Raw genomic sequence first — 19,151 nt, 5'->3', positions numbered from 1 at the left:
GTTAACACTTTGGCAAGATTAAAACCCTTTCTCTGTCATGTTTAATGGCAGATTGGGGAATCGAAAATAGATAATTTTGCTTGAGTGACCAGTTGTGATCAGTCAGTTGATTCACTGGCGGACTGATCAATTGAATGATGCTCTGGCATTGTTTTGAAAAAACCCTCAGCAAGTCATCCAGAAAATATTCATATTTAGACTGTTCAGCTGGCATGTTCTTGCTCTACTGACCTTGAAGGAACTGAAAAATGATCATGAATCATTGTCTTTGCTATGAACACAGCCTCAATCAGACAAAGATCATATTCATACTAATTGTTTGCATTGTCACCCTTTCAGTGAAATCAAGAACTCTGCAGCCTTTCAGCTGAACAGTCTTGACTGCATGCTCCTCGTGTAACTTATGTTATTCCACCCAAGCCTCTGGTTTACAGAAGGGCAACTTGTGATTTGCCATGTTTTATGCTTTACAACGGAACTCATCAATGTTGCTTTATTACTACTCAAGACTAATGTAATCAAGTGATGGAATCTGCACTCTTATTACGGTGACTGCAATGGTAAAAAGAGTAATATATATTGTATGAATCATACTATATCTTGTTCTGTGTATGTGCATGTCTGCAAGGAAGAGAGTTCCTTCTCTTTGAATATGCTGTATGAACTGGTCAAGTATCCTCTACATCACAAGTTCCTCAAAGCACAAAGCAGTTTTTCCTGCAAACCATACAGCAAAACTGGAGAAATGGTTAGGAAAAGGACAGGTGAGGGGGCTCAAGACTCATGTGGGTTGTTTTCTCAATCCAACTTAGCAGTCATGGAAAGACAAGAGGGGGGGGAGAAAGGGTGCCACAAAGTGTTGCATCCCCTTGAATTGTGACTGGTTCTGCACACCACAATGTGACCATAGTTTTTAGCTTACAGCCTTGGCAAATCACTACTGAGCTTCAGAAAGGCAAGATGCTTTCAGTCACCCAAACTTTTTTGTGCTTCAAGTTGTTTCAGTTGTATCAAATTTGAGTCTGACCTTTGAGCCTCTGACCTTGATTTTTATTCAACAGAATTTTCCACTTGTTGCCTTCATCATGATCAGTTATTGCAGTAAGTTTTCATGAAGACTGAAGTCATAATGATGGATGCATGACTTGAGCTAAATCATGCTTAAACTTTAAAATCAATAATGCCATGTTGTATAACATCTGACAGTGAGTGTGCCTTTTCAAAACAAATGGCCTCGAAGATGTCATTGATATGTACCTAACTGCTGCCATTTCAAAAACACACTCATCTCCAATTACTCGAGTGAAATATTTTATTTCCATCCATACAATGTGGTTACACACACAGAAAAAGGATAAATGCTGAAAACTGGCCCCATCAAACATAGTTCTACTTCAAAATGATACCTCTTCTACAGTAACTAAGTTTGCACACATCAAAGTATACCTTTTCTTGTTTCTTAAAGGTTTTCATTTCTTACTTGTATCAACATTTTTAACCTAATGGACATATATTTATATATGTGTATGTCATGTTGTTTTTGTTTTTTAATGGAATGCTCATATACATGTGAAAAGAAAAATATGTCGGTCTGTTTGAATTTTTAAAAAATTCAGACAACCCAAAAATGGCATGCTTGCACAGGCCTTTAAAAACGACTAGCTGAATAAAAAAAACCTCACTAAATCTGGATGTGGCTTTCATGCCACTAAAAAAAAAAAGTGAAAACTCATTATTGCTGATTACAATTAATTTCAATGCCTATCAGATCTCAGATGAGAGGTCACTTGTTTTATTAGAAGTACACATAGGTGGAACACTAATAGCTGAGAAACAACACATAGCCTTCTACAAAAATCACTCTAGAATGATTCAATGAATAAAAAACGTATTAAGACTTGGACCATTTTTTAATATTTTCTGTGAAATCTTGCAATAACCAATGGCAAAAGGAGATGGAACAGTAAACAATACAATATAGGATGAGCAGCAATTTTAAACACAAGAGAAAACATTTCATCCTAAGCAAATCAGACATTAACACAAATAATCAGCAAAAGTGCAAGCAACAAAAGCCCTTTGAATATAGATACACAAGAGCTGTACTTTCCTCAACAAATGTAAACCCATGTATTTTCTCCAACACCGGATAAAAATTGTATTTTCTCCAACATCAAGTAAAAACAACAACAATATTTTCTTTAACTTAGTAAAAACATCGATATTTTCTCCAACACAAAGTGAACATTCTATCAACAATTTTTTTCGTCGTTTTGTGATGCTTTTCCCCCTTGTAATACAAATAAAAAAAACCTGATCACTTGTAGTTCCACTCAAAACAGAAAGGTTTTAGTTTTTTGCTTACTCAATTTTTATTGTTAAAAAAAAAAAAGATAAATATTCAACAAGGTATTGTTACAAGATTATGAAATTTGCTTCCAAAACTTTTAGAATATATACTGAATAAAAAAAAGAAGAAAAATCAACATCTACTGCTAACAAAAACGAACAGGACAATAAGCATTAACACTGAACAATAAAACCCTGAAGAGCCTTTTAAATGATGTTTTTTTTAAAATGGGGTGAAAAAAGACATACCTCATGAAACATTATTGAAACAAAAAACACCCATAACAACCTCAGCTAACCCAAATCACAACAAAAGTCGTGTGATTACTTTCTTCTGTGTTCTTGTGTGTGCATGGGCTGCAACTTAAGTTTACTGTTTTTAAAATGTACGAGTGGGCTTTTATGTTTTTACCCCACCATGTAGGCAACCATACACCATTTTCAGGAAAATATCAACAACAATGAAAATAAGTGAATGTAAAGATTAAAATTTTCTGGAACCTGACCAACATGTCAGATGGACATGAGGGATATAGATCAGCTAGCAGTCAAAATCACATGTTGCTTATTGCAAGGTCAGCAAGCAGAGCAAGCAGAACAAGAGCAGCAGGTCACATGGATCTCTTTCAGCACACAAGATGCTGACGCAGTGATAATGTGCTTCACATTTCCCGTCAGTAGTCCTTCGATCTGTGCCCGTCTTGCAATGCTGCAGATCTCTTTCACAGATACTGGCTCCTGGCTTGCAGTGAAAGTTGCAGTGGCACATGATTTATCATCAGATATATGACAACTTGGACACCAAAAGAAAAATTCTGTTGCAGTAAATTTGCCTGTGTTTTAGCACATTCTCCCAATTCATTTTCTTCATTTGTTTTTAACAGATAAAATCATACTTGTGTGGTGTGTATTTTGCTTTTAACATTGTGAAGATATCTTTTCAAATAAAGGGATTTTTAGTTCACTGATATTTAAAAAAAATTACCACAGCAAGGCAACTCAAGTTCACTGATAAAAAACCCCAAAAAAACACATCAATGCAGCTCAACAGTAACAATATAAAAAGTGTGATATCACTCAGTAAAAGATTCCTCAAATGTAAAAAGCGCCATATACAAGAACATTCAGAAACACAAGAAATGTAAAATACAAATAAGATTACCACCTGACAACTTAATAATCAGCAACGGCGAAAATCTGTAAACACCATAAACATCATTCTGATTAAAAAAAATAAAACGAAAGGCCTTAAACAGAACAATGATTACAAGTGACAATGAAACAATTTCAGTATATCAAAAAAAAACAAAAAATTAACAGCTAACATATACATTATCAACCCTTCACCAAGAAAAAAAAAAAAGGCCCTGTCTTCAACACAAACAGCTTGTCAGTCTGGACAAGGCCCAACTGGTGTCAAAGACAGCTATTGCTTGGATGGCCGCCTGGCCGTCTGATGGTAAGGTTCCGCACGCTGCTTGCACCTGCTGTGGCGCTTTGGGTTCTTGGTGGTGGTGTTGGACAGCAGCTGCCCAGGAGAGGGTGGGGGAACGTCCAGTGTTGATGCTGGGCTGGAAGGGGATGGGGGAGCCACTGCTGAGGGGGAGCTGCACTGTACAGGCTGCACTGTACCGCCTCTCTCCTGACACACAGCACACAAAGATCTTTCAGTGAAAATGGCTTTGTTATCTCTATAACTGGACCTTTTATGCCCCCACCCCCCAAACTGACAGTAAAATAGGACTGAATGTGGGACCTCAATAACTAGACCGCTATTTCTTTAACTCAACTGAGCCCTGCACCTGAATATTGCTCTGGTGTCAAATCGTCCAGTAAAACATTTTTCATGATCCTGCACATACATAAACTGCAAGGAAAGGGAACTAATTTCTACAGTATTTCTGAATGTGTCCACATGTAACTTGGAGGAAAAACAGTATATTTTCTGCGTTTTTTCCAAATGAAAATGGCATGGAAGTCTACTGATGCTATAAACTCTCCAGGGTCGAATGGGCTAAACTGACAGTAAAACAGGACTGACTGTGGAACCTCCAGAACTGGACCTTTTTTGGTTTGTTTTAAACTGACAGTAAAATAGGAAAATGTGGGATCTCAAGATCGGACCTTTTCTTTTTTGTTTGAACTGACAGTAAAACAGGACTAAAGATGGGAGCAAGAAAACAGTGTAACTGTACCAGTCAAATCTTAACATGTTTTTTTTAAATTAGTAATTCAAAACAGAAACACTTAATAAACATATAAAATAGAATGATATAATCATATAAAATTAAATAGTCTTCAGTAGGTAAACCGCAAAAAGTACTTCAACCATTCAACCATCTCTGCTGAACAGGCATAAAACTGTTCTTGTAAAGGAGGAGGAAAATGGTTGCTTAGTGTCTGAAAGCTCACTATTTTTAACCTGCACACAGTCTCTACAAGGAGTTCTTTAAGTTTTGGATGTTCAAAAGCGCCACCCTCCAAATCCATTCACCATTATTCCTGAAAAAATGTATGTGGGTAGATTAGTTGGTGGTGGTGTTTGTATTTAAACCGTTTTCCACATTTTTAGTCAAGAACGATTTGGTCAGTTTGATTATACAGGTATCAAACAGGTGTAAGTTATCTGTACTAATTATTAGAATGACTCCGTAGTTCATAAAAAAACAAGCTTATCCACTAAAATGCTTTTAACTAATCACCAGATCAATACAATCATCAGATCCTCCATATAAGGGATTAAAACAAAAAGCAAGTAAAAATCATGTCATATACCTCACATACATTAAAAATCTGGTTATTGAGCACATCATTATATAAACTGCTTGGACAAGACTTTTGATGTGACAATTTTACATCTCCCTATAAAGACATTTACCAGAATTCAACCATGATTAGTGATTTCAGTTTGGATCTTATAGAAATATTTAAATGCTGAGTAAGTGATGAACTTCAGTAAAACTGTCAAAATTTCTGCCACCCTACTATTTTTCAGCTGCAGATTTTTTTTTTTCTATCACTTGTGTTCACTGTATAATACAGCTGGTCCATGCTGGATGGCACCTATAAGTGTCAAGTGCAATAGTTGTATCACCACCTTTCACATCACACACACACACACAAAATGCAAGCTCTGGGAGTTGACTGCTACAGCTGTTTTCTTGTTCTTCTCCTGTCAACGTGTTCCCTACAGTAAAAAAAAAAAAAAAAAAAAAAAAAAAAAAAAAAATTGCCACACAACATCAGCTCTCAAACAATCAAGTGAATCTTGGGCTAACCTCTGTCCCCTTTTGAGCAGAAGGCCGGATCTGAACCACTATCTTTGAAGGAGTCAACCCACGGAACATGTTGCCAGGAGCCATGGCTGGTGGTGAAGCAGCAGCTATAGCTGGTGCTGGCTGCTGCTGGGCTTGTGCTCCAGATCCTCCTGCCACAACAAGTACACATAAAAAAATATACTTCCATGACAAGCACACACATAGTGCCATGACAAGCACACATGTAATGCCATGCCAATCAAACACATACTGCCACAACAAGTACACACATACTGCCATGACCACAAGCACACATACACTGCCATGACAATAAGCACACATATACTGCCATGACAAGCACAAATGTACTACCATGACAAGCACACACCTACTGCCATGACAACAAGTGTGCATGTACTGCCATGACAACAAGCCCACACATACTGCCACAACAAGTCCACATGTCAAGCACACATGTACTGCCATGACAAGTACAAACGTACTGCCATGACAGCAAGCACATATGTACTGCTATGACAACAAGCACATATGTACACTTCTCCACTCTTTAAGAATGCATGATAATTGACATGGATAGTGTCCTTCATATAGTCCAGCTGATTGCACAGGGCTGCCAAACTAAAAAAAAGAAAAAGAAAAAAAAAGATCACATTAAACATGAACCTCTCTCACAACCGGCAAAAGAGAAGAAAGAAGCCAACAATACAGTTCTAAATCATCTATCAAATACACCTTCATAGAATACACAGCAAAACAACATTTCTGATTCTCCCCAAAACATACTAAAAAACTGCTTGTTTAGGCAGTGATTTGGATACTTTGTTCTCATCATCCTCCCTGGCAGATGTAACTGGTAAGCAAATACACTGACAAGGGTGTTTTTTTTCTTTCTATTTACCAGTAAGGAACACCTTTTGTTCCACTTATCACATCCTGTGCGCTCACTCCATTTCTGTTTTAACATGACCACTTACTCAGGATCCAGTTGCGAAAGATGTGCTCAGCAGCCTCCTTGGCAGACCACCTGTTGTTAGGATCCACACGCAAAGTGTTGACAAGAAGTGTCTTCAGAGCTTCTGGCCAGTCAGGGAGGATCAGCTTCCTTTCGATATCTTCATCCTTCAAATTGCAGATCTGCAAAGACAAATTAATTATCAAAACAATAGCAATTTCTTTAACTTATGCACAACTGATCTTAAAAAAACAACAACAAAAAAAACAACACATACACAAAATTTTTTTCACAACACAGATTTAAACTGAAAAAAGTGAATGAAATAAACAGCAACCTGTGGCACATTTCACTGCCACAATACATACCACAGCCAGTTTGGAAAACACCCATCCCCCTATTTACCCCAGAAGCTCCGCAAGTCAAAATTTTCATTTTCAGTTTATCAACTGCTATTGTTTGCAGACCTTTACTTCAGTCATCAGGATCAACATGTATTTTCAAGCTAACCCAAAGCTTTATACTCTACAATGGCTTCTTTTTATATTATTTCAATTGCATCTAAAAAGTTAACTTATACAAGAAAATGTCACTGTGCAGTGCGATTCATCTTTTTTTTTTTATCATCTCACACCAAATACATTTGCATGTCCACTTACCTTAATAAGACACTGCATGCGCAAGTGTTGCAGCTTGGCTGGATCCTGCTCCAGATACCTGGTCTGTCCGGTGCAGACGTACACCATGACATGGTACCCACAAAGGCAGTAGAGCAGTGACAGTGCCAATGCCCACACATCAGTGCCGGGCCCTAGACGGCCTGCTTCTCTGGGCATCTTCTCTGTTGCAATCTGTCAAACATCACTCTGAATAACCACCCTGAAGAGACTTGGATTTAAGCACAATCACAGCAAATATTACTGTTCATTATCAATCAAGTTTATTATCATAGCTTATTTGTGAGAAAATATCATGAACTACAAGACCAAACTTTCAAAGATTCAAGGATATCCTGAGAAACCCTTCACAAGGTGACATCTTCAAACTATTTTCCTTTCTGGCTTCAGAAAATCTGTAGAAAGCTAATAATAACATACAAAAAAAATCAGTTTAGAGACCCTGTGAAGTATAACCCAAACCAACAACTAAAAAATTCACAAAAAGAAAATCATATCAATAACAGGAAATGTACATATACGGTTTCGTATTTTGTGCAGAAACATATTGATTTGTCTGGAAGTCGATACTTCAAATACAAGGTTTTACAAGAACATGTGCTAAATGTTAAACAAGTGCCAAGTGTTAACAAAGTTAACAACAAAAAATCAAAATGCTAAACCATTTTCCCAGCTTTTGATCCATACCTGTAGAATAGTGTTGCAACTCTCTGGACTGAGGTATTCATTGGTAAGTCCTTCTAACACCTGGTCCTTTGGTGTCTGACTAGAACCAAAGTCAATGAACTTCAGTCGCCATCCCCCTTTTGGCTGGATATCCAAACACAAGTTCTCCGCTGAAAAAAAAGACACAGATACATTGTTAAATCCAGTGCTCTACACAAACATACACTCACACACACATACTCTCACATGAAAAAAGAAAGACACAGATATTGTTTAATCCAGTGCTCTACACAAACACACATTCACACACACATAGTCTCACATGAAAAAAGAAAGACACAGATATTATTAAATCCAGTGCTCTACACAAACACACATTCACACATACACTCCAACAAGAATAAGAAAAGACACAGAGATGTTGTTTAATCAAGTATTCTACACAAACACACATTAACACACACTCTCACATGAAAAAGAAAGACTCAGAGATATAGTTTAATCCAGTGCTCTACACAAATTCACACTCACTCACTTGATATAGGAAAAGACACAGAGATCATTTAAACTGGTGCACTATACAAAAACACATTCACACTCACATACACATAATGGGAAAACACACAAAAGAAAAAAAAATCAACAAATCTACAATTTCATGAGACTGAATACACAAATTCTTTTACTTTCAATTCTTATCATCCGTTCATAGAAACAGTAATTTGTAGCTCAACTTATGCACAAATGCTTTAGAATAAATATGACTAAAGAGATTCTGCTTTATTCAATGTACTGAGAAACACACACGCACACACAAAAAAGGGGGCATATTGGCAGCTTACAAATCAAAAATATCCAATTCTAAGCATGCACCAGTCACAGCCTCTCCCTTGCTCCCTTCCAGACTCTTCCTGTCCATTCTTCACAGCTTTCTCTCCTACATCATCTCCATTTCTTTGCAAAACTCCAGAAATCACCCCACATAAAAGAGCTTTTGTTAACACACAAATATGCATCCCTGTCACTTTGAAAACTGAAAGCATGTGCTGCATGCTCATCATGTGGGCAAATGGGATGTTCTAAAATTTTCAAGAACGAAAACATAAAGAGAGTGAAAATCATGTGTCAAGGCCGAGTCTGACAATAAGATCATCTGCTAAGTAGAAAATTCAGTTTGTCCAATGAAAGCGTCCCTTTCCTCCCTTCCATAATTCCTCTCTCTTCATAGCTGTTTCCACAAAAACGCATGACATTTTTAACCCATGAATCCAGACAATTATGTAAGTGTGCAGCAATGCAGATGTGATCAGAATGTGCTGTAAGAATGACCCATTGAATGTAGCCTGGGACTCCCAAAAGCAAAATTAAATAAGTCCCTGGCAAGTTTCAGTTTGTTTCAGTTTCAAGTTTGTCAGATCCAATACACACTACAACTTCTGTTAAAAAAAAAAAAAAAAAAAAAAAAAAAAAAAAAAATATATATATATATAAAATCATTTTAAAAAGTAAAAAGAAAAAAAATGCAGCAGCAGCAGATGCCTGACCTCAGCAAAAACCCTACCTCCTGATCTGGCCTTGAGAGCCTATCTTAAGAAAATCTTAGCCGATCTTAGCACAACCAAGACTTTTATCAGATGCTCTGCTGACAAGAAGAGCAAAAAACAACTTACGTTTGATGTCCTGGTGTGTGACACCCTGACTGTGCAGTTTGTGCAGGGTGGCAAAGGCCTGAAAGGCCAGCACCATCACCATCTTAGGGTCACACAGCTGCTTGGTGTAGTCTGATCCAGACTCCATCACAGACTTCAGTGACAGACCTGAACACAACATGTGCCTCCATGATTTACATGCAACATCCTCTGCGACCTTCGTTTACATTAAAGCCCTGTACTCTCTTCGTCTACAAACCACATGTCAGAGCACATGGAGGTAGAGCAGTAGCACCCAACAATGAACTGCATGTCTAAGGGTTCCAGTCCCATGTACCAGGATTAATAACCTCCCTCCACACCCCCTTGAGAGGTAATCTGGGTGCTAGTCATTTGGATGAGATTATAAACCAAGGTCCCATGTGCTCCATGCACCTCGCACAAGTAAAAGAACCCATGGCAAAAAAAGTGTTGTTGCTGACAAAATTCTGTAGAAAAATCCACTTTGATGGTGTAAAAATCAAACCAAAAAAACACTTCCACACATAAAGAAGAAAAAAATATGGATGTTACTGCAATGCTGAAATCTTTGTGACAAACAGTTATACAATTCAATAAACTTTTCTTTCTCTTTTTTTTTTCAACAATACAATAATCTGAACAATTATACAGACAAGTTATAAAGCAATGGCAAACAAAATATCAAAGTCAATACAAAACAGCATGTTTAACACGTGTCAGTCTGTATATGACAGTGGTATTTATCACTGTCTGCTCAATACATTATCTGATTTTGTTGCTGGTGGCAATATATTTTGTCACTTCATCAATTCTGTCAGCAATGTGACATCTTGTCTCCATGTAACTCTGGCCGTCTGGTGGTATATATGTTATTGTTCAATTGTCAAGAATCCAAAAATGTTTAGGAGAGATTCAATCTGATCCAATGTTGATATCTATATGTCTATATACTTTAACAGATATAGGCAGCTGTCACACTTCATTAAAAAATAAGTTCCAATGTGTATCAACAAATCTGACTTGCCCTTGAACAAGTTGAAGGTAGAATAATAACTTTCACAGTATCTTTACTTGCCTGCAAACTCCTGAAAGATCTCAGTGACCCCGTCTGTCATGTTGACACCATGCACTTGTGGGATTCCAACATTGCCACGGAACATGATAGGCACCTGAACCTCGTTCCTGGACAGTGTTCCTTTAACCTACACAAACACCAAAAATACCAATGAAAATGTATCAGCCTTCAGATACACACTTACAGCTGAGCTATACTGATCTGTGCTTGATAAATGGAAAAATGAATAAATCATTACATAAACAGAATATATATGAATCTGGAAAAAGGCTGCAGTATAGTGAAAGCATGACACCAACACAAGACATAAAAGACTAAAACCAGCAAGTTTGCCAGGCACCCCATATATGAACATATGGAAACAAGATTTTACTTTTTCTAGCATATTTGGGCAACATACAGCAAAATGATGAAAATATGTCAAAATGTAACACGTTCACATCTTTAGAGTAAAAATTAAAACAGTGATCCGAACAGCACACAACCCTTGTATTATTCAGTTTCTGTTCTCATGTCAAAAGTTACGGATAACCTAACACAGGAAAAAAATGGCATACAACCAGCACCTTTTCACACAGGCACTGTATCAAAATAAGCAACAGGTCACAATGAACACACAAAATCATCAGTCCTTGTTCAAGATTACATTCACTGATGAAACCTAAACCCATGGACACCTACTGTTTTGCGCATGAATGTTTTGCCAGTTCTGCGATCCTGACACATAGCAGCTTCCCCAAATGCCCCCTTGGACTGAGTGCCTGGAATGATGTCATACTGAAGACCTTCTGTGTACACACCATCGTCACAATAGAGCACCTATAACAAAAAACATACAAACACACATTACAGTTTCACACCTTATCCAGTTTAAAAAATTTTTTTTTTAAAGTATCAACTGTCCATCATAACATACCTTGACGATGGCTACTAAAATCATTACATTATATAAACTGAGAAGGAACAAATCCACAGTGACAGAAATATCCTAAAACACAATTGTTATTTCAAAATATTCACTGATCATAGTCTCTATGAATGGTTAGCCATAGAAAAACCAACAAAAGACAAACAAAAAACCACCACTTTCATAACAATCTTTCACTGAACACTCACACAGACTGACAGTGTCAAAGACATAATTTATAATGATATGGGTTACATTCTATTTCTATAATTCACAAATTATAAGCGTTTTGATAAAACTTCAAGAGCAACCAAATGGTTCTATGTGCACATGAACAAAACCATATAAATTATGAATTCATAACACATTAAATACTTTCTGTCCCCTCTGAAGTGCGGACAATAGATTTTATGTGCTTCACCCTCAACATATGAAAACTCATAACTGAAGTTGAAAAAAAAATTGTCGTTTTCCTGTCATCACCTTCCAACAAGTTCAATACAATTACTACAACTGAACCTTTTCATAACACACACTTTCACACTCTCACACATATACGCACATATGCACATGCAAAGGCACGTATGCACACACACACACACACACAGTCTGAAAGTTTTAAATTTTACACAAATGCCATTCTTGAGAAGAGATCAAGCGGAGATAAGAGTTACCTTCTGCTCTTCGCAAATCACTCCTCTCTTTGTTGGCATTTCATTCAGCAACTGAATGATATCCTCATCAGTGCCATGGGATATGGGTCTGAAACAATTCATGCACTGGTTAACATTCAAGTCTCCAGCAAAACGTTCAGTTTTAACTCTTAGCACAGAAACAGAATATAACTTTGAGAATCATCTTTACTGCATCAGATACTCAAAACATTGTTGAACCAACTCTTCAATATTTTATATTCTAAGTACTACTACTACTACTGCTACTACTCCTACTGCTACAGTTTTCATTACTAACACAGTAACAGATAAATGATGACTATCAGATGGCCACTAAAAAGTAATGGCCACTAAGACTAAAAAGTTATATACATGATCACGGTAGACAAGCAATAAACATATATTCAACATAAGGCAAAGGGAAAGAAAGACCAGCTTTCCAGTAAGAAAAGGATAAGTTAGAAAAATGCCTGGTAAGACCCAAACAGACTAACACTCAAAAATCAAAAAATATGCATGAACACTCACACACACACACATTCACACATAAACGACACTTTTTTTTTTTAAGAGGAAGACAGCTGCATATAAATTCATAACGAAATCACAAAATACATTATACAATGTCACTTCTAAATTTGTTACACATCCAAACAATCATTCCATAAAAATAAAAAAACATGTACACACAAATGCATACATACAGTCACACACCCTCACCTTTTTTTGTTCACAGACAGTTCCTCCACTTCCTCCACAATGTCCAGGTCAGCCAGGTCATCAGCTGCAGCATCACAGGAGCTCTGTCCCATTCGCACATTGATGCTAAGATCCTTCTCCAGCAGCCCAGGCTGCCGCATGCTGACGTAATTCTGCAGCTGTCGGGTGTGTTGCATATCAACCACGACCTCATCCTCAGAGTACACGGAGGTAGAGGACTGCCCAATGCCCAACGCTGAGGCTCCATTCTCCACACTTGGTTGACGTGTCTGAGTCTTTCGGATGTTGATGTCCGTTTCTTCATTTGCAGTCACTGACACTGCATAATAGTTATATTTTTGCATCAGACAATGGACATTATGAAAAATATTACACCTTTACAACAACAAAAAATCTGCATATGTATCAATAAGCTGTGTCACTGTTAAAGTTCATACCACATGGTGATTCCCATTCCTAACATCAGGATGAAAGATAAGTCACCAACAGTAGTCACAAACAGCAGTACACAAAAGTTATTATCAAGCACACACACACACACAAAAAAAAAAGAAAAAAAAAAAGAAAAAGAAAAAAAAAGCAGATACTTGTGTGTGATCTGCAAATGGAGCACAATTTGTTTTCTTGCATACTAAAACAGAACTGTGTAAAATACAATTTCTGTTGGGAACATACATTTCTGGTTTTACAAACAAACATCTTCAATTTCTGGGAGAGGAATCCATTCATGACTTATAGTAGTGTAAAGTAACATTTGCAATGCTGTTGTGTAATTCACTCACCCACTCCCCTTTCCTAATCTCTCCCCAGCACCATATTTTGAATAGTTTGTATACATTTTACCAGTAAAACACATGTATTTATTATGCTTTATCATATGACAAGACCATTTGATCATGAAGTGTGCTGTGATTTGTGAAAATACATAAAACAGTTAAAGACAAAAGCCATTATGATTAAATACAATCGTAACAAATGTGATCACTTACCTGTGTTATTTGGAAAGGGAGTGGGAGCAATGAAGGTCGTCCCAGCCAGTGTTCCCCCTTCTTCCACAGGCTGGGTTATTACCGCCCTCCTCCTTAAAATGCCTGGTCCATCCATTTTACCTGTAAACAGGAACAGAACTGCCATCAAGTGATCCAAATCAATCTGAATTAATCTACATTCATCAACATAACTTAAATAATCTTACACATTCTTCTGTACCTGTACTTATGGCAGGTTTCACAGTATTAGGGTCAGAGAAAACTTTCAATTTATGTGACATCAATCTTGCAAGTTTCTCACTTTTCTGTCAATTTTGTGCATGTTTTACAATTCACATGTAAAAATGTGAATAAAACAGACTACTTAATATTTCCTCCAAGTGTTGTGTTTTATCTGTGTGAGACATGTGTCTGGGCATGAGAAAAGATGGATGCCACTTCCTAATTCTTCATGTCTAAAACTCAAGTCAAACAATTTCTTGCATTTTTCCATACAATTATTATGATTTTTTATTAAATGTTGCTAGATTTACGTATATCAAATTAGCTGTTTTTCGAATTCACCACACTTAATTTTTCTTGCTGAGATAATAATATAGTTATTTTGATTCTTAAGTATGTCCAAGTAAATTTATGTGATCTCTGTATATATATATATATATATATATATATATATATATATATATATATATATATATATATATATTCGGACAAGGACATGTCTTAAAGAGTCAATGTTGTCAAGTGTTCTAAATACATAAGGTGTTCATAGACATGTCGATGTAAATTGGAATGTAACTTTTTTATGTGATCCCTGGCTGAAACACATACATCTTTTATATGCATATTTTACATCTAAATTATGAGCATGTTCCACACTACCACATGCAAATTTCTCTTTGGACATAATAAAGCAGACTTGACTTCCAAAAGTTTATAAACTGACCACTGCATGCAGTACACTGTAGTTTTTGTGTTGTTGTTTTTTTATTCTTTATTTCCTGTGCGAAATATATGACTTTCACAAAGTTTCAATTTCAAAGACAAGAGCATGCCGTGTATGGGTGAAAAAACAACTTTCTATGGATCTAGCAACCAAAGATACCAAGCCGAGGGAATCCCCTAATTAAGGACATAATGACCTTATTGCAATCATAAATCACACTTTCCTTGTGGGGGTCCTAAACCAATAATGGCTTTATGATTAACTGAAACTCCTTTGGGATTAATATTTTTCTCTTGCACCTGTTGTATTTCCTAAATTAAAAAAAAATTTAAAAAAAGTCTTAAAGCTTTTTCTTACTAGTATCACAACTCAAAACTGAGAGACATACTAGACAGATGGTAAGATTTTCTGGAACAGACACTGCAAGACTTCAGTGAATGCTAAGTAGTCTTTCTTTTGTGTTTCTTGCAACATGAGGGAGGAACAAAATTCTTTTCCTCAAATATTTTGTATAATATATATGTAGTCAAGTACAGTTTTGAACTGAATAGGTCTTGATTAGAAATCACTGTGAGTGTCAGGTTGTAACTGCTGTTGTAAAATTAAAACTGCACAATAATTTGATCCAGTTTTAATCAACTTGCATCAGGGGCTGGACAGCCCTACCACAGCTTCTATCTAGAACGACAGGGATGACGTCACCTACATGAGAACACAGAAGCTAAAACCAAAACACAAGTCTTGGCCTTGTACAACAGTTGCAGTGCTGCAATATCTATGGATAATTTAGTGCATTATTTATTGCCCACAAGCCCATTCAAAATTCTACAATTACTTTTTCAGTTTTGGGCCCACATTCAATCTGTTGATCTTCCCAACACCTAAGTAGTGTGGGATTTCTGGCACCAAACTGATGGCGTTGTGAACCCCTGTCCCCGTTGGTGTTACAACCAGCAGAAGGGGAATTTCATAGGGGTGGGGTGGGTGAAGGGTGTGGAGAGAGGATGATAAAACTGTACATGCCATGCCCGTTGCTTCTGTTCAAATTCTACGGTGTAACAATCGATAGTCGACCAAATAATGCACAACATTTCAAAAACTGAACAAGTTCTATATCTCATTTTCTGGCAAGAAGTTTAACCTTATCCAGGTATCACAAAATACGCATTTTGTAATTGTATAGACCATATAATACCAATTTCGTACTAAACCTTCACCTAGTATTCCAGGTATCACAAAATACACATTTCGTATGACTTTACCAATTTCGTACTAAACCTGCGCCTAGTATCAAATCGTAATGTAATAGACGCTTAATGAACTTATCTAAGTAAATACAAGTACCACAGCCCGTTTTCCGTCAGTTTGTATGAGGTCGTCTGCTACCAAACGACACTTCGATTCTGGACTGAAAACATAATCAGAAGTGACGACAACACTATCAATGAGTGTGTTTAAACATATAAACATAAAATAAATACCCAATATACCAAAATAAGCATTTCAGTTACCTCTGAATGACGGTTTAAGTTGTAGTTTTTCTTCGCGCACATTCACAAAGATGGCGATGCTCCAATGTTTGTGGAAGCACTTTACTCATTGCGAATTTTCATTGGTTGCGAAACAGGAGAGCGATCTGCAAAAGGAAATGACGTTTTTGCATTTGCAGGTTTTCATTGGCTCATGATATCATGTGATCAAAAAAGGGGCTTCCCCAAACTTCTCAGAAACGGTTGACGAATGACACTTGACGAAATTAACGTCGGAAACGGCCTTGACAGGGCGTCGTCAGGTCATGCCGCGGTTCGTCGGAACAACGTTTTACCGGAACTAACTGCAGTATCTTGGCAGGAATTTGCAAAACCACGAGCAGAATTTAAGAAAAAGAATGAGCGTTCGGGAGGGGTTGGACTGCCAAGGAAGGGGAGGGGCGGAGGTGTGGGCTGGGGTGGCCTGGTTGGAGCCTTTCCATAAATAATCCCGTCTCTCGTTCAGCTGCTTTGACCTTCCCTGACCTGTCAGGTAGCGTGATGTGATTTAATCCGGACAGATGTTTCGCTGACCTAAACCCGACCGACGTACAATGAGAGTCATCTTAATTGTTTCCCTACACGGGGAATCCTTATTCGGTTCGCCAACTGAAGAAATGAATGATTCTATATTAGCCTATATATATACAGTAGGCCACGGTCCCAAGGTTGTCATAGCTGAGGGGTGGCAATGGGGACAAGCTCCTATTGTATATAAAATGCCCCTCACGGCGCGCGTCTCCAACAGCCTCTGACAACTAGTCCAGCTCCTAGCCTGCTCGTGTGGCTTAGTATAAGCCCGGCGGAACTGCTACTACTGATAGGAGAAGGGGCGAAGGCGGGTTACCTGGTGCCTGAAAACCAGTGCTTCAGTTTGGGTAGATGGGGCTCATCAGTCTGGGAAGACAGCTCATCTAAGAGAAGGAAAACTGAAACTCTGATTTCAAACCTCCGCTACCTTGCGGCCATACCCACTCATAGGAAAGGCTTCGGGAGTCAACCCCGAGGAAAAATCCAGAGCCGGAGTCCCCAAGGCAGTCCGAGGCTGTATACAGCATCGTTCTGGCAACTCCTGCGACCGGGCACTGGAACCATGCGTATCGGCGCTTGCCTTTCCAATGGACCATTCCAGCGACGTGGAGAGGGGGGGTCTGCTGCATGGGTAACAGCTTGCCCTCCATACTTACTTACCCAGGCTTTGCGGCGCTCTGGAGAGGTCACTCCAGCTTCGCTTTGCAGCGTCGACAAAACACGGGAAGTAGCAGTCTACCGGTTATAAGTCTGCATACTCAATTGGCGTAGAGTCAGACGCCAGGGGCTGCTTCCGACGGTGGGAGAGGTCATCGCATCTCATTGGGCAGCTACCGCCCGCCTTAAGCTGGGCAGTCCGCAGCCAGTAAGGTGCTGCCCCGCCACGGTCCGTTAGCCTCACTGGGTGCGTGGGGTTTAGGGTGAAAACCGACAAGCTGATCGACAACTGTGCACCAGGCAACAGAAAAATGAAAACTCCCGCCCTGAAATTGGGCACATGGAATGTAAGGACAATGACACCAGGCTTTTCTGACGACCTGCAGGAAGTAAATGATGCTCGCAAGACAGCCGTCATCGACAGAGAACTGAGCAGACTGCAGATGGACATTGTCGCCCTTCAAGAAATCAGGCTCCCAGAAACAGGATCTGTGAGGGAGAGAGACTTCACCCTGTTCTGGCAGGGCAAACCATCAGACGAAGTCAGAGAACACGGCGTGGGATTCGCAGTTAGAAACAGATTATTGGGGTCCATAACCCCACCAACAGAAGGAACAGAGCGAATCCTGTCTCTCCTACTCCAAACATCCTCAGGGCCAGTCAGTCTAATCAGTGCCTATGCACCAACTTTGGCATCCACAGCAGAAGCAAAAGACAAGTTTTATGACGACCTCAGTGCTGCTGTAAGGAGAATTCCTGACAGAGAACTACTGTTCATCGCCGGTGATTTCAACGCCAGAGTAGGTGTCGATCACAACTCCTGGCCCACCTGCTTGGGTCAGTTCGGCACTGGGAAAATGTACGAGTATGACCAGCGCCTGCTAGAGCTCTGCTGTCATCATGGGTTGGGCATCAGTAACACCTTCTTCAACACGAAGCCACAGCATCGAGTCTCCTGGAGACACCCGCGATCCAAACGCTGGCATCAGCTCAACCTGATTCTCACCAGACGTGTCAACATTTCCAGCATCAAGATCACTCGCAGCTACCAGAGCGCCGATTGTGACACTGACCACTCTTTGGTGTGCAGCACTGTGATGCTCCGCGCGAAGAGACTGCACCGTACGAGAAAGGAGGGCCGACCTCGCATCGACACCAGCAAAACATGCGATCAAAGGAAAGTGGAGGAGTTTGCACGTGTGTTGGAGGATTCTCTCCCTGGCCCACCCACTGCAAATGCCCAAGACCGATGGGAACACTTTAGAGATGCTGTCTACAACGCCGCCATGTCCACCTTTGGCAAAAAGACCAGCAAGTCAGCTGATTGGTTCGAAGCCCACTTAGAAGAAATGACACCAGTCATCGCCGGAGGCCAAGAGAAACGCCTTGACGGCATACAAAACCAATCCCAGTGAGCAGAACCTCCAGGTTCTCCGTGCTGCTCGCAGGAAAGTCCAGCAATGTGCCAGGAAATGCGCCAACGGCTATTGGCTTCAGCTCTGCTCCCAGATTCAGATCGCAGCTGACACAG

At 39.0% G+C, this 19,151-nt stretch overlaps 1 protein-coding gene across 1 annotated transcript; it reads right to left on the bottom strand.

Moving 5' to 3' along the window:
* Window positions 1–1,294: 1,294 nt before the first annotated feature.
* Window positions 1,295–16,564, bottom strand: LOC143276116 (uncharacterized). Its single transcript, XM_076580520.1, has 12 exons — window positions 16,415–16,564; window positions 13,958–14,077; window positions 12,969–13,287; window positions 12,249–12,336; window positions 11,349–11,486; window positions 10,668–10,794; window positions 9,593–9,739; window positions 7,944–8,092; window positions 7,239–7,430; window positions 6,602–6,761; window positions 5,628–5,776; window positions 1,295–3,991 (listed from the first exon to the last, which is right to left on the bottom strand). The coding sequence occupies exons 2-12, from the start codon at window positions 14,070–14,072 to the stop codon at window positions 3,776–3,778; spliced, it is 1,800 nt and encodes a 599-aa protein (XP_076436635.1). The 5' UTR covers window positions 14,073–14,077; window positions 16,415–16,564; the 3' UTR covers window positions 1,295–3,775.
* Between the last annotated feature and the right edge of the window lie 2,587 nt (window positions 16,565–19,151).

Source organism: Babylonia areolata, chromosome 2 (genome assembly GCF_041734735.1).
Source record: "Babylonia areolata isolate BAREFJ2019XMU chromosome 2, ASM4173473v1, whole genome shotgun sequence".
Taxonomy (NCBI): domain Eukaryota; kingdom Metazoa; phylum Mollusca; class Gastropoda; order Neogastropoda; family Buccinidae; genus Babylonia; species Babylonia areolata.
This window is presented reverse-complemented; position numbering and strand designations above follow the sequence as displayed.